The sequence below is a fragment of the Poecilia mexicana genome, unplaced genomic scaffold (genome assembly GCF_051168715.1).
Source record: "Poecilia mexicana isolate PSO_F unplaced genomic scaffold, ASM5116871v1 scaffold_9, whole genome shotgun sequence".
Taxonomy (NCBI): domain Eukaryota; kingdom Metazoa; phylum Chordata; class Actinopteri; order Cyprinodontiformes; family Poeciliidae; genus Poecilia; species Poecilia mexicana.
In genome coordinates this window covers 12,388,186-12,402,662 of record NW_028263378.1, presented here as the reverse complement: position 1 = coordinate 12,402,662, position 14,477 = coordinate 12,388,186, and the positions used below count along the sequence as shown (strand labels likewise).

At 39.2% G+C, this 14,477-nt stretch overlaps 1 protein-coding gene across 1 annotated transcript; it reads left to right on the top strand.

The window, feature by feature from the left end:
- Positions 1-603: 603 nt before the first annotated feature.
- On the top strand, positions 604-13,973 carry ercc6l2 (excision repair cross-complementation group 6-like 2). Its single transcript, XM_014987173.2, has 20 exons — positions 604-887; positions 1,265-1,674; positions 1,797-1,913; positions 2,040-2,233; positions 2,729-2,822; positions 3,013-3,080; positions 3,177-3,384; positions 3,488-3,628; positions 4,016-4,132; positions 4,229-4,348; positions 4,423-4,494; positions 5,115-5,260; positions 6,043-6,138; positions 6,301-6,400; positions 6,812-6,964; positions 7,444-7,527; positions 8,517-9,465; positions 9,541-9,695; positions 9,952-10,109; positions 11,781-13,973. Exons 1-20 carry the CDS (start codon positions 860-862, stop codon positions 12,958-12,960), a joined length of 4,590 nt encoding a protein of 1,529 aa, XP_014842659.2. The 5' UTR covers positions 604-859; the 3' UTR covers positions 12,961-13,973.
- Positions 13,974-14,477: the final 504 nt, after the last annotated feature.

The following is a 14,477-nucleotide window of genomic DNA, read 5'->3' as shown; positions in this document are numbered from 1 at the left end:
CAAATCTATTCAGCATGAAAACAAGATAAACGCAAGATCCATCACATTTGACTTAAGAATGAATGTCATAGTGGTGTTTTTATAGCCATAGTAATGCCTCTTTTGTTGGAAGATTCCTCTCATGACATATTTTTTATTTTTAATCTGTTGAGCATTTTATTTCTAAAAACAGGGATTAAAACAACTTGCTAGTTAACAAATGTTTCTTTTTTTAACCTTACATTTAATATTGTGTTGCTTTTGTAAATGCAGGCAAACTGGAACAAAATTATATATTTTTATTACATAATAAGAATATTCACTTGAAATCCTGCATCCTGCAGAGAATGTTTCAAAATATTGAGGTTTTTTTTTTCTACTGGAAGAGACTCACCATTCCCCATGTCCCCTGGAGGGCTCCGTAATTTGCTGAGCAAGGAGGACGATTATTCGGAGCACTTTCACTATACGTACGCAACAATATTTTTTAAAAAATACATTAATTGTGACTGGAAAACAATACATTTGAATTATGAATATATTCGTGTGATTTACATCTAACCACATTTTTACTTGTCATATTTTTCCAGGCTGTTAGATAAGTGACGAAAGTGCGCCGACGTTTGTAAAAATAGATAAACACTGAAAGCTGCAGTGGAGTTCTGTTTGCTCCTGCCTAGTCTGTTGGCTTTTTTATTTATTGTACGCATGTAAATAAGGAGAGAGAAGTAATAGCGACAGACTGATATACGATTAAATCTGTGTGACATGGCTGTCTGTTTCAGATTAAGAGGAGCGCTTTAATGTGATGTTTGCTAAGCTAACAAAGCTAGCCCCTTCTTAGAGGCAGAAAACAACAGAGGAGCTTGGATGCAATCGGATGGCTTCAGCGTCTGCTGCTGTGAAAGGTTTACAGGACATTTTTTTGCTATACAGTTTTTGTTATTTTAAATTTTCCGAACCTGGACGCAGTCATAATTTTTTTGCAGCTCTTGCTTTTAAGACGATGTACTTGTCAAACTTGATAACTGAAAACTGGAAGAAATATACAGTTAAGATATCGGGATGTTTGTAAATGTACATTTCTTGCAAGGTTGTTAGTTGGCATTACCTTTGGAAAAATGTCCATTCCATTTTTGTCATAATTAACATTTATTTGAATTGTGACAATGTGTAATAACTATGTGTCTTTCAGTTTTTGAATTTTGCTCAAATGGATTAACTTTGGTAATATGCTAATTGATTAATACGCCTGTCTATTTGATTAATTTATTCTGTGATGCAGAATGGCGGGAAGGTGACTGTTGTCTTGCTCCGAGTTCCCCTGATGGCATCCTGAGAGAAGCCACCATACAGAGACTGACCTCCAGTACACAGACTAATGATACAGCATGGCTGATATTCAGGAGAGAGCCTGGAGAGGAAGAGCAGAAGCAGGAAGCCATATCTGTCACAAAACTTATGAGATCTGGCTTAAAGCAATCTATACAAGAGAAACCCGTGTTCCCTGGCAGCAACGCCGACACAATCCTCTGCACTCCTTTACATCTGAGGGATGAAGACAGAGTACCTTATACCATCAACAGATATTTAAGGGATTACCAAAGGGATGGGATCAGGTTCATTTACAACAACTACATGAGCTCCACTGGTTGTATCCTAGGAGATGACATGGGCCTTGGAAAAACTGTGCAGGTACAAGACATAGGCAGCAGACTTATCTTAAGAATTGTCTAAATGTAGGTTTTATCATTTACATATCACACTGTGGCTTTGTTGCTTTTAATCCCTCCACTTTTTTTTTTCTTTTATCACAGATTATAGGTTTTCTTGCTGCTGTGTTGCACAAAACTGGGACATGGGAGGACGTAGAGAACAACAGGCCTCAGTTTCTCCAAACTCAGATACCCTCCAATCAAAGTAATCCTAGCAAGGTGGGTATTAAAATATACAACTATAGTGTACAGCTTCTCAAATACCTTCTGCATTCAATTATGTGCCTCAGATTATAGTATGAGTTTGTCATCAAGCTGATTAAAGTGTTGTGTGATCCCGACCAGGTTTTTCTGATTGTGGCTCCACTGTCAGTGCTTTATAACTGGAAGGATGAACTGGACACATGGGGTTACTTCCAGTGTGTGGTGGTCCACGGGCTGAGGAAGGAGGAGGAGCTCGCGCGCATCAAGAATGGCCGCGTCGAGATCGCTCTCACCACCTATGAGACTCTCCGCCTCTGCCTGGATCAGTTTAATAAGTAATGAAAATACAGTGCTAATACACCTTTTCTGGTTGGATAATGTGCAGCAAACTCAAACATGCCACATGTAGCCATTGATAAGAGATGACAGATATGGAAGGTCGATGGACTGAGAATTTGTGAAATCAGCCAAACTTAAAACATAATTATAAAACTATTCAGAAAGCCCAAACAAAACCCGAACAACACTACTTGAAAAGCTCAGAATTAAGTCTTGCTTATTGAATGGTTAGTTAAACCAAGCTAGACAGGTTTTAAAACCCTTCCACCTGGTTATATGATTAAGTTTACTGCTACAATCTCCTACAATCGTCTGATTACAACAGACATAATTTTAAGGCATGTTACAAACAAATCCAGTTCATATTTAGAATCCACTTTTCCTTCATATTTAATTGTTGCATTATTCAGTACAAACAAATTTGCATGAAGACACAAATAACAAATAAATGTGATGCTTAAGAAATAAAATATCTATGTCCTCCACCAAAGAATCAACTGGTCAGCAGTGGTAGTTGATGAGGCTCACAAGATAAAAAACCCAGAGTCCCAGATCACTCAATCTATGAAGGAGCTGAGATGTAAGGTGAGAAAAAAAATGAGTATTTAATATCATAATGGATATTTTCTATGTATTGTTAATAATTGGTGATGGTTTTAGAAATATTAAGTAAAAGCACCATTATGCTAAATGTTTTCAGGCAAATAAACACGACAGCCGCTGTGGTTGTGCGTTTTCAACTAAGTTTTCAATTCCTGCGTTTCTCTTCCATCAGAACAGAATCGGTCTGACTGGGACCATCTTGCAGAACAACCTGGAAGAGCTGTGGTGTGTCATGGATTGGTGGGTTGACATGATTTTATTTTATTATGAAATAATATAATATTCTATATTATTTTATATTAATTTTATGAATTCATAAATGTTTATTCTATTCAGGGCCAATCCAGGTTGCCTTGGCAACTTGGGGCATTTCAAGAACAATTTCTCAGATCCCATCGAAAAGGGACAGAGGCACAGTGCGACCAAACGCGCCCTGGCTACTGGGAGGAAGACTGTTCGAGCCCTGGTGAGGAAGATTGCTCCTTTTTTCCTCAGGAGAACGAAAGCGCTCATCAAAGAGCAGCTGCCAAAGAAGGACGACAGGGTAAGTGTGGAGACCCTGAAGAGCATCAAATACCTGTTCGATCTCTTCTCAGTTTTTAAGACACTGATACCTTACTGAATCTCTGTGGTATGTTTTGTCCCAGGTAGTGTACTGCTCCCTGACAGACTTTCAGCAGACTGTTTATCAGGCAGTGCTGGACACTGAGGATGTGACGTTACTGCTGAGGTCTTCAGAGAAATGTGACTGCCAAAGTGGACGCACCCGAAGGGGCTGCTGCTATCAGGTTAGTTCTTTTTTTTTCATCCCTCTTCCATGGTGTTACTGTTTATGATCTGTTTAGTTAAAGTTTAAAGTATAGACAAAACTATTCAAAGCATCTTGAAAATTTTGACTAATCTCTATTTAGAGTAATCCTCTTTTTCACTTAATACTTTTTTTTTTTGTGGACTGCATACTATCTTGCAGTTCTTACTGAGGTCCGATGCATCTTTTTGTTGAAGTTCACATTACAAACTGCCACAGTGGCAGTCTACCATTAATTAAATCAGATGATCAGTACTTTAATTTAGGGAAGAACCTGGCAAATTTGATTTTGTTTAAATCTCATTCGTACATTATGTTGGTTATATTAAGTTTTCTCCAAGCAATTAAAGATCATTTTCATTCCCAGAAAAACTCTCAGGGTGTTTATGTAAAGCATCTGTACTTTACCTACTTGGCCATATTGAGGAAGGTTGCCAACCATGCAGCCCTCCTTCAGTCTACTTCAAGCACCAGCAAGAAACAGGTAAAAATCTTGTTAGTCTGCATCAGGTTAAACTCACTCGTTATTTTTTATTTTTTATAATACCGTTGATTCAATTTATTTATTTGTATCTTATAGGAAAGGTATGTGAGTTCCGTCTGTTCTAAGGTTTTCCAGAAGTTCCCAGACTTTGTGCAGAGATGCAAGAATGAAGCCTTTGAAGCTCTTTCAGACCCGATGTATAGTGGGAAAATGAAGGTACCGCATTCGAGTGAAAACATTTCCATGCAATCTTCAGTGCTGTTGATTAGCAAGTGAATGTTTTCTTTTAGGTTTTGCAGAAGCTTCTGAAGTACTATCTGCAGAAGAGAGACAAAGTGCTTATCTTTTCTCTGTCAACCAAGGTGAGAATTGTTTTTGAGTGCATTTGTTGATTTATCTGGTCTTACGCAGTTAAGTCTAAGACTTTTGTTACTAGTACATAAGATGTACAGTGTTTTGCAACCGTATTCATATTTTACCGATTTATTTTATTTTATTTTTTTGTTCTATTCTCTTGCATTGCCTCTGCTGTGAGATTGCAACTAGCCTGCATTTTTTAAAAAAAGCTGGAATAATAGTTTTCTCATGACCTGCATTTCTAGGCATACCTTTGGGATCTTGACAGCAATTAGATCGTCATTGATAACTAGACTCTGCACAATCCAGTGGTTGCTGTCACCTTATACCATCCAATAATATTTGTGGCCTCTGCGGGGTCATATTTTTATGACCTGCCTTTTGCTTTATTGGGAAAAAGAGGTCATAAAGGTTACAGCATTTCATACTCTATAGCATATATAAAAATATACAGTCAGAGTTCCTAATGCTGTCCTTTAAATATTGCTTTACATAGGATTTGTTTGTGTAGTGTCTTGTTTTTATCCTGTGTAAACTCTTACTTTTTAATGAGTTGCATTCACGTCATGTGAAGTTATTTTTGTTCTCTTGATTTTCTTATATTAATGCCTGCATATCCTTTCAGCTCTTAAATATCCTGGAGAGTTACTGCATGGCAGAGGGACTGGATTTTAGTCGATTGGACGGAACCACCAAGTCCAGAGAAAGAGTCCAGATTGTGAAAGAATTCAACAGCTCATCTCACGTCAATCTGTGCCTGGTTTCTACCATGTTAGTGGGAAAATTATACAACTAATCCAATTTTGAAACATCCTGTTAAGCTTTAAATATTGTTAAAGTTTCTCTCCAACTAAAATATGTAAAAAGCATTTAACAAAAGAAGTGAGCCATAAATTACAGCAGAGTGATGGCATTTTGTTTTGAACAGCAACCTCTGGAATCAGAATCGAAAGAAAATTAGCAGTAGGACAGTCTGGCTTCGGTTTGAGTTCATTAAGTCAAAAAGATTTATATCATGATTGATACAGTGAGGAAGTCAGGAGAACTGTTATCAGTCAGGAGAACTCTGTAATTGACAGAGGGATTTAAAAATACTTCTATGGTGAGCTTAGTTTTGGGAATAACGTGAACAACCACCTTTCACATAAACTGTAATTTAAAACCTCGGATTTCTGTCAGCATTCAGTTTGGATGTAATTTCTGTTCTTTTTTCTGGTCAGCATTGTTGCTTTGATGCGCCAGCCCCGCCATTTTTCCCTGAATGCTTCACATTAGGAATCCTCAAGTTTTTTTGTTGTTTTTTTTTTGTTTTTTTTTTACTCACATATTCAGTGTTTGTTGACAAAAGTGTTTTCATAACTGATTAACTTTATGCTCACAAACAACAGTAGTGTTGTTGAATCTGTGGTCTGGCTGTTTACTCCCTGCTTGAGCGGTATGAACCAGTGTTTACTCTTCCTTCAGCTTAAGGTTGTTGGTGGCTTTATATCAGTTTCTGTTGCCAGTATGTTTTACAATATAGCTCCCCTTTAAATAAATGTTTCTTCTTTTAGGGCCGGGGGTCTTGGTCTTAACTTTGTAGGTGCTAACGTCGTTGTGCTGTTTGACCCCACCTGGAACCCAGCCAATGATCTTCAGGCTATCGACAGGTAGCTTTTGTTCAAGATAAAACTTACTTAATATATTCTGTTATAACTTTTGCTTTCCTGGCCCATCAGACTATGTTTTTTGTACACAAATCATTTTATTCAGAAGCGTTGTGCATTTTAATGCTATTATTGTGATGGTTGTTTGTGTGTTTGTCTCTGCAGGGCGTTTCGTATCGGCCAGTGCAGGGACGTCACTGTTCTCAGGCTGATCTCACTTGGGACTGTAGAGGAGGTTATCTACCTCAGACAATTATACAAACAGGTACAAAACAATTCTGGTATTCATTTCAATTATATTGTTTGCTGAAACCTTTTAGTTATGTTAGAAATTATGCATTAAAACTAGATGCATTAAAAGAGCACACACAGTAAGTAGCTGAGAGGAATTCATCAAGCTCTGATCAGTATTTTAAGAGTATTGTCTAATTTAAAGAAAATGTATTGGGTTTTGTTCACAGCTTGGATTACTATCATTCAGTGTAAAGCAAATTTTTGAAGGACATTACCTTTTAACATACTGACTCACATTTATCCTTTTTGTCAAACAAGTTTCTTGATCAGATTTAAAATATTTTGTAAATTCAGCTCATTTAAGTATGAAAAAAGATGTAAAATTGACATTAGTTTCACTGGATTATGTGTAGTTATTTTTGTTTTATTTTCTCCCTAACAGCAGTTGCAGTGCTCAGTAGTCGGTAAAGAGAGCGCCCGGCGGTACTTTGAAGCAGTGCAGGGAAAAAGTGTCTATAAAGGGGAACTGTTTGGGATCAAAAATCTGTTCAGGCTGCAGACAGAAGGAACATGTCTCACCCGCAGGATTTTAGAGGTTAGACCATCAATGTTTCTTTTACTGCTTTAATGTGTCACTGTGTGTTTTCATTTGAAATTTGCTTTTGTTTTCATTTTGATCATACTTTGGTTTAAAGGAGCCAAACAAACTTAGATTTCTGTACATTTCTGTAACAAACATTTCTTTGAGGTTTCCAAAGGTCTTTCTAGAGATTTTCTTCAAGCATTTATTAAGACCTTTGTGGCCACACTAATAGTTCATCTCTTGGGTCATAATCATTTGTAATAATCTGACTTTGAAGATGAGCCCTAAGGACAAAAAGTGGAACCTTTTGAATAAATCTAGAAAAACTTTTGGCCCGATTGAAGCAAAGAAAAATATATGAGGAGAAGCTTTAGACATTGCCACAAACACTGTTTGCAAGCAAAGTAAGATTTGAAGGTTTGCAAGATTCACTGTTAAGTTTGATTGTGTCTGGTGAAATGTGCTAATGAATGCACGCATCATCCTGCCAGCGAGAGGGACAAGTGGAGGCCGGGGTCATAACAACGAAAACACACAAAGAAGGCGAGAAGGAGAACAAGACGAGCAGAATTGAAGTGAGTGACCCCATCCTTCTCCGTGCAGCTCACCTTTCTCATCTTTCCTCTTTTCCCAAGTGGCCCATTCCCTGTCCTATTCCTGCTTGAAATTCTTCAAACAGGGACATTTGTCTGACAGTCAAACCAAACAACAGTTTCTTTCATGATTGTAAAAGAAACATAAATATTTAACTGCATCTTACACTAAGGCTCTTACACATTCTGGAAGAGTTTGGAATTAGATCAAAGCAGGCATATGTCTAGATAAGTACTGAAAAATAAATGAAAATGTGGATAATTGTTTGTATTTTCCAGATTTTATTCCCCATTGTGTTGTTTAAATGTCACATCCATGAATTCTTCCATTTATCCATTTGTTCATCTGTCTTTCCACACGCTCATCCAAGCATCCATCTTACCGTTTGACTGCAGTCCATCCCTTTCTGACCACCCTAAATATATGCCATAAATTTATGCTGAGCTGTTGTACTCGTACTTAAAAAAAATCAGCCTAAATAGTACCAAGCATGAAGGAAATTTGAATCAGGGTAGTTTTGAATGTGCACGAATACAAATATTCAGCTTTTAAGAAAATCAGAACATTACATCAAGTAATGTAATGTTAATTCAGGGGATTGTCACTGAAGTTTGAGGTTTCTTTATGTTTCACATCTTTCTAATTGTATTTGGAGCAGCTGGATTTAATCACTTGTTTGACCTCATGGCAAAAGCAGACCACACTGAAGCATGTCTTCACTTGCCTCTTATTTTGTTTTCTTCCTATTACATCACCGTGCAGGACTCGTGTCACTTTGATGTTTACTTTGATTTGTTGTTGGGAAAACATCTGTTTTAAATTCACCACTTGACATTCACAAGGGCTGGTTAGTTTCAGGATGACGCAAAACGGAAGAGATTTTACACTTCGGCTGCATTTTGTTGCTAAATATTACGCTGCTTTTCCTGTACGCACTTTTCAACACAAAATCTCTACTGTTCCGTTTCAGGAACATGGAGACGACACGCTGTCGAAGGATGAGGCACCTGAGGAGAACATGCATGTTTCAAGAATCCCAAAAGGTGTGCTAGATTTCAGCAGTGGGAGCGAAACTGATGAAGAGTTGCAAGGGCCAAAGCCAAAGACTACAAATTCGAGTGCAGGCCACGGCAACAGGAGTGGCAAAGCTGCTGGCGGACCTGTTCACATGAGTCTTCTCCAACATGGCTTCTCCAGACTCCTTGAAACCATCAAGGATAGACAGCAGCTGAGGGAAGGAGACTGTAGCTCCTCTGCTGAAGGTAGTCCGTTTGAGGAGGAGGCAGGAGATCAAAAGATAGACGATACCTGCACAGGCATCCGCACAACGTCCTGTGAAGGAAATGGTGTTGCCCGCCTCCCCAAATCTGAAACAAAACCCCAGAACAAATCCATCGGCTCAGACAGAAAAGACAGAGATGATGGAAACAACATTTTATTGTTAAAAGAGGGGGATCATGCTGAAAGACAGAGATGGGGCCTGAAAAGACGGCTAGATAAACAAATTGCAGTGGATGAGGAGAGTGATGGAAATTCCTCACCGGAAAACAACAAGGCTAGTAGGCTTAAAACCACAGTTACAAAAGTGCATCAGTTTGAAGGATGCTCAGATGAATCTGAGGATGTTGACCTAGAGGCACAAATATGTTCCCAAAGGGGTACTTCAAATTTGCAAAACAAAGAAGATGATGGAGGCAGGAGGAAGCCGGGCCGCAGCAGAAGACGGCAAAGTGCCGGAGCAAGGGACAAGGCAAGATCCAAGTTTACAGAAGCGATAGAAGTTTTTACGTCTTCAGAAGATGAACGTTCAGCTCCTGGGAGACGAGCGGGAAGGTCAGAAGTTGCTTCGTTTACACGTCTGAGAGGTTCAACAACTCCAGCATCTGAGGAAAAGGAGCAAACCATCGACAACGTGCTGGGTGAGCGTGATGGTTCTTTCATTTTAAGTAATTATCATAACTCTAATACTAACCATGTCCACTACTTGTGTAAAGGACGTGTGCAGGAGGTGGCTTATATGCACTCTAACCAGCGGGTGGTGGGTGGCAGCAGAGCAGAGGAGCTGATCAGCAGAGCGGCTGTGCGGGACGTGTTTGAACGCAAGATGTACTCACAGCTTCCGGCCAACAACCTGCTGGGAACCCAGGAGGTGTGTAGCAACAAACACCAAGCCCAGTGGCTGTTTAAATTCAGAGTTAGGAATAATATTGCGTGAGCCCGAATTTTTTCACGTCATACAACTCTATGACAATGAAAAAAATGTAAAAATATTTGCTACATTGATGCAAGTAGATCTTCCTGTACTGAAAGCTTTAAAATGATTGTGAGACTAGGTTTTCCCTCACCATTCTAAGCCGTTTTGGTCTTTAAAAATTTTATTATTGCAATTTGAACTTCTGTCCCAGAGCCTCCCAGCGAGTTTACCAGGCAGCCAGCCTAAGTCCAGTGCCATCCATCTGCAGAGGCCCAAAGTGGATCATCCGGTGATCTTCTCCGACAAGAAGATCCAACACACTGGATGCACTACAGTCATTATTGGAGATACTCCCAAAGCAGTCTGCAGGTATTTAAAAGTAGTTATACTGACGAATTGAAGGCAAGCAAGAAGAGCGTAAGGAATAAACAGATTTATAAAAAGAAATATAAGCTAGCAAGGATGGCTTTGACGTATTTTATTTGTTAGGGGCTAATGCACACTAACATTTTTGTAAATGCGCCAGAATTAGCTAAAATGCGATGTTTCATCTGTTTTTCCTGGACAATGAGATTTTTTTTTATCTTGGTAAAAAAACAAACTAAGGTCATACAAACGAGGTTAAAATGACTGAACTACACCAATTCTATCAATAGAATCAATACAAACACTAAATACAAAACAAGGAAACTGCAACACAAAACATGTAACAAATAATTAAAATTAAAGTTGTCACACAGGTGCCAAAGAACATAATTTTAAAGGAGGTCGGAAGTAAGAATGAGAACCAAAATTTAGGAAGAAGTAGAATAATGGGAAAGAAATAAAAGAGGAGAGGGATTCCTGGCAGTGTCGGGGGAAAAAGGCCAAAAACCCACCACAGAAACAGTGTTGAGAAGCCCCCACCTGGACCTTAATAACTGCTTATGTGTGTATGCAGAAAAAGACCACCTCTGAGGTTTCCCCTCTACCTATTTCCCAGCATCATGCCAAAGATTACCCAGCTATGATCAGGCACAACACTGAAGGAGTTTCCCCCTTTGCAACCGCAGTCCTCCTGAGACTGACCAAAAAAATGATCGCCTTAGGTCTTCCAAACCCGCACATTCTAGCAAGCATTTATGTACGCACACCCACACATGTGGTGTTCTCACACACACACGCACACACACACAGACATAACCCCATTCTGCTTCATCACCTCCCCTCAGTCGCCCATATATACGGACACACAGACACCTTTATGGCTCCAGCCTCACTCCCAGCGGGGGAAGGCTACATCTCTGCCCAGAGGTTCACCAGTGAGTGAAATTACACACTGGGTGATATTGATATCGCGTCAATTTGTTTAATGATTTGAATCCATATGCGCGATAGGTTTTTACTATCTTTTACTTTTTGTGTTTTCAATGAAACTCCACAAATGGTTAAAATAAAAAAAACAAGTCACTTTAACGTGTTGGTGTCACTGAGTCTGGTTAGATTAGCATTTTTAAACGGCTCCATGAAAGCAACTCTAGTCCAACCACATTGTTTTCTGGACATAACCCCTGATCTTTGCAGTCCTCCTCATCTTAGGTTAGACCTTACAGACCTGCAGAATAGGTCAGTGATAGTCTGGGAAGAATTACTCCGAAAATGTTAAAGATGTGGTATGCATAATCATAATCTCATTGTAAGAAAATGAGCCAAATTATCATTAAGGTCATCTCTGAAAATATTAAAATGGGTAAAATTGTCAATTTTAAGGAAAAATAAAACAATCACATTTTGCAACCTACTGTTAAAAATGTATTTGAAACTACTACTACTACTACTTTATGATACGGAAAATAACCTACCATTCCACTTTTTTTTTTTTTTTTTAATGAAGTGACCAGATTTATTTTTTGTATGTTTGTTTGGACAGGTATTGTCTGTTCTGGTTGCCTTTAAGCACCGAAAAACATTTCTCATAATAAAGTTAAGTTAAATCTTGCTCTACATACTTTAACTTTAAAAATGTCACTTATTTTTGTCTCTCTGTCATTTTTTACATAGGCAGCAGCTGGAGGAAATGGCCCAACATTTCAAATTTGCTTCAGTCCATCAGTTTGCCACTGAGATTCTGAAAGGAAGTTCATCTCATAGACTCGACTGGCTCTGTCGGTACTACGCTTCGCTGAACCACTCTGATGTGGCCGAAGCTGTCAGAGAAAACTTCCCTGACACGACAGCGCAGCCTTCCTCTCCTACAACTGCTGCCTTCTCATCGTCTACTAAAATGTCAGACAAAACCCAACAAATTAAATCTTCTAGAGTCCGAAAAATAAGGAAATACAGTCAGACCAGAAGAACTAACCCCACATCTCCACAAAGCAATGTTTCTTCACCACAGAGTGAATCTGGCGTCCTAAAAAATAATGGTCTTGAACCACCAAAAAAGGCACGGATATCTGAGAAGAATCTTCCAGATCCTCTCCAGGACGTTCAGAGGTTTGTGTCAGAGGAGCAGGAAGAGATGGTCTCCGGTGCCAGCAGACATTCAAGGACACAGAAGAGCAGTGTTTCTACTGCTGGAGCCTGCCGAGCTGGTAGTGGTCTTGCCGTAGATCGGGCCAGAGGCCTTGGTCAGGGATCCAGGGAGTCTGCTGTTGCTGCTTTCCCGAACCACACAGACAGAGACTGCCCTTCTTCGTCTGACCTCAGGCGTTGCAGCTCCGCCACGTTATCCAAACCCACAGCTCAAGACGGGGAGCAAGGAATCCAGGAATCCTCACGGAGGACGGGTGAAACATCGCGAGAAGGTTCTGAGCCTCCTTCTGCCTTGTGCAGTAACACCCACCTCAAAGATCTTATAGGAGATACGTCCATTCTTGATGATTTGCTGAAACCTAAAGGCAAGAATGTGCAACAGAAAAGCGCCCCAAAAACACCTCCTGTATCTTCTTTGCTGCCAAACCCAACGCCCGACACATCTTCTTCACCTAAACTAACTTTAGGTACCGATTCAAGCTCAGGAACACAAAACACCGCGCTGGTGCAGACGTCAAGAAGCGCTCGCAAAGACATCTGGGACATCCTCAGCGAGGGCAATGAAGAGAGAATCAACAAGCTGACAGACCCAGAGGTGGTGCAGAAAGTTTGCATTAACACCACCTTTGCAGCTCGAGGTTTTTCTGGACAAAAGGACAGCAAAAATCTCTGGAAAACAAATGACAAGTTTCTATGGAGGAAATGACACAATAAAGCCTTTTAGAATATTATTTTATTTTAGAAGTGTCAACCGGCAATGTTGCCCAAATACTCAGCTTGGTTAAACTCTGAAATTCAGATTGTACATATTTTAAAGTTTGTTTTTGTATCCATGATTGTGCATAAGAGGCACAATCATGGTGTAAATGATTGTGCCTTTTATACATCAACTTAGTGAGGTGCAAAATAACCTTGTATTCACTAACTTAGGACTGTTTTGCTGTTGCAAAGTTGAAGCTGAAGACAGTGGCTCTTGGGGATTGATTTTTTTTTTTTTAACATCACCGTTCAATATTGTGTGCTGTAAATGGTCAGATTCTCCTGCAGTTTTTTACTCTGTTATCCGAGTTGTCAGTTGTGCCACAAAGGTCCCCAAAAAGTGACACCTTCTGAGCGAAAATAACAAGCAGTTAATGATCTTGGGAAGGTTTGAATGGATTGTCCTTACGTTCCTCCGTTTGAAACTCTATTTACTTTTTTTTTTTTTTTTTTGGCTCTTTCCATTGGTTTATTTTGTTTGTATTTCCTTGTAATTCCTGCAAAGCACTTTGTATTGCCTTGTTGAAAATGTGCTATATAAATAACATTACAATACATTACATTTTATTTTTACACGTCATATACAAACTCTTCCATCTCCTGCTTGCATCATTCCCGTAACACAAAAGCGAAGTCAGGCGGCTCATTTGTGCGTTAATTATTTCACGAGCATGTCGTGACACACAGCTGTGTTTGACCCCTTTCAGCTATTGTGCTGAGGTAAACTGACACCCCAAAAGAAAATCTGCGCTCTGTGTTGTGTTTAGCAGAAATGGGAAAGTTCAGATAGCCATCAGTAAACAGGAGAAAGGAACGGATGTCTCAAAAGACTGCACAAGATGTTAAAAAGCTTGTGTTCGTACTACTGGGTGGTAGATCGCTTCATGCACATGTACGCCGCGGCCACACCCGTGTTAAGTCGTACACAGGAAGAAATAAAACACCTTTTATTCCCCAGAACCCTAAACCACTTCCTTGTTACTTCTTTTTCTTTCATCTGCAGATTTTGCAGATTCCAGTTTTTTTGTTTATTGTTTTTGTCATCAAAGGAAAAAGATTTTTTCTAACACCCGATTGCTGGGAACGGTTTATGTCCAAACAAACAATGCCCTAATTGTATCTTATATTTAAAGCCATCTGTATAAGTTTGCCAATGATGGAAAGCCAAGTAACGGTTACCCTGTAGATATCAGGCTGTGGCACCTAATTTGGTTTTACAAGACTGTTTATGGGACTTTGACATCCTTTTTGAGCTAGATTGTCACTTATCTTTGCTTCCAATCCAAACTTTTTGAACTCTGGTTAAAAACTTTGTCCACGGATGGAAAACAGTTGATTTTAGTCACTTGTTAATACATGCAAACTTGCAGTTTTCTTCAGCCTGAATGAAAATACTGATTTTTATTGGAGCTTTTATGTATTCTACTGTTGATTTGCAAAAAGCAATAACGGATTCAAATGTAA

Bases quoted from the DNA above. Each gene is read 5' to 3' on its own strand.
- ercc6l2 (XM_014987173.2), top strand. From the start codon at position 860: ATGGCTTCAGCGTCTGCTGCTGTGAAAG. The intron at 3,385-3,487 runs GTAAGTGTGGAG...GTTTTGTCCCAG, and splicing joins TGCCAAAGAAGGACGACAGG to GTAGTGTACTGCTCCCTGAC. The intron at 9,466-9,540 runs GTGAGCGTGATG...ACTTGTGTAAAG, and splicing joins AACCATCGACAACGTGCTGG to GACGTGTGCAGGAGGTGGCT.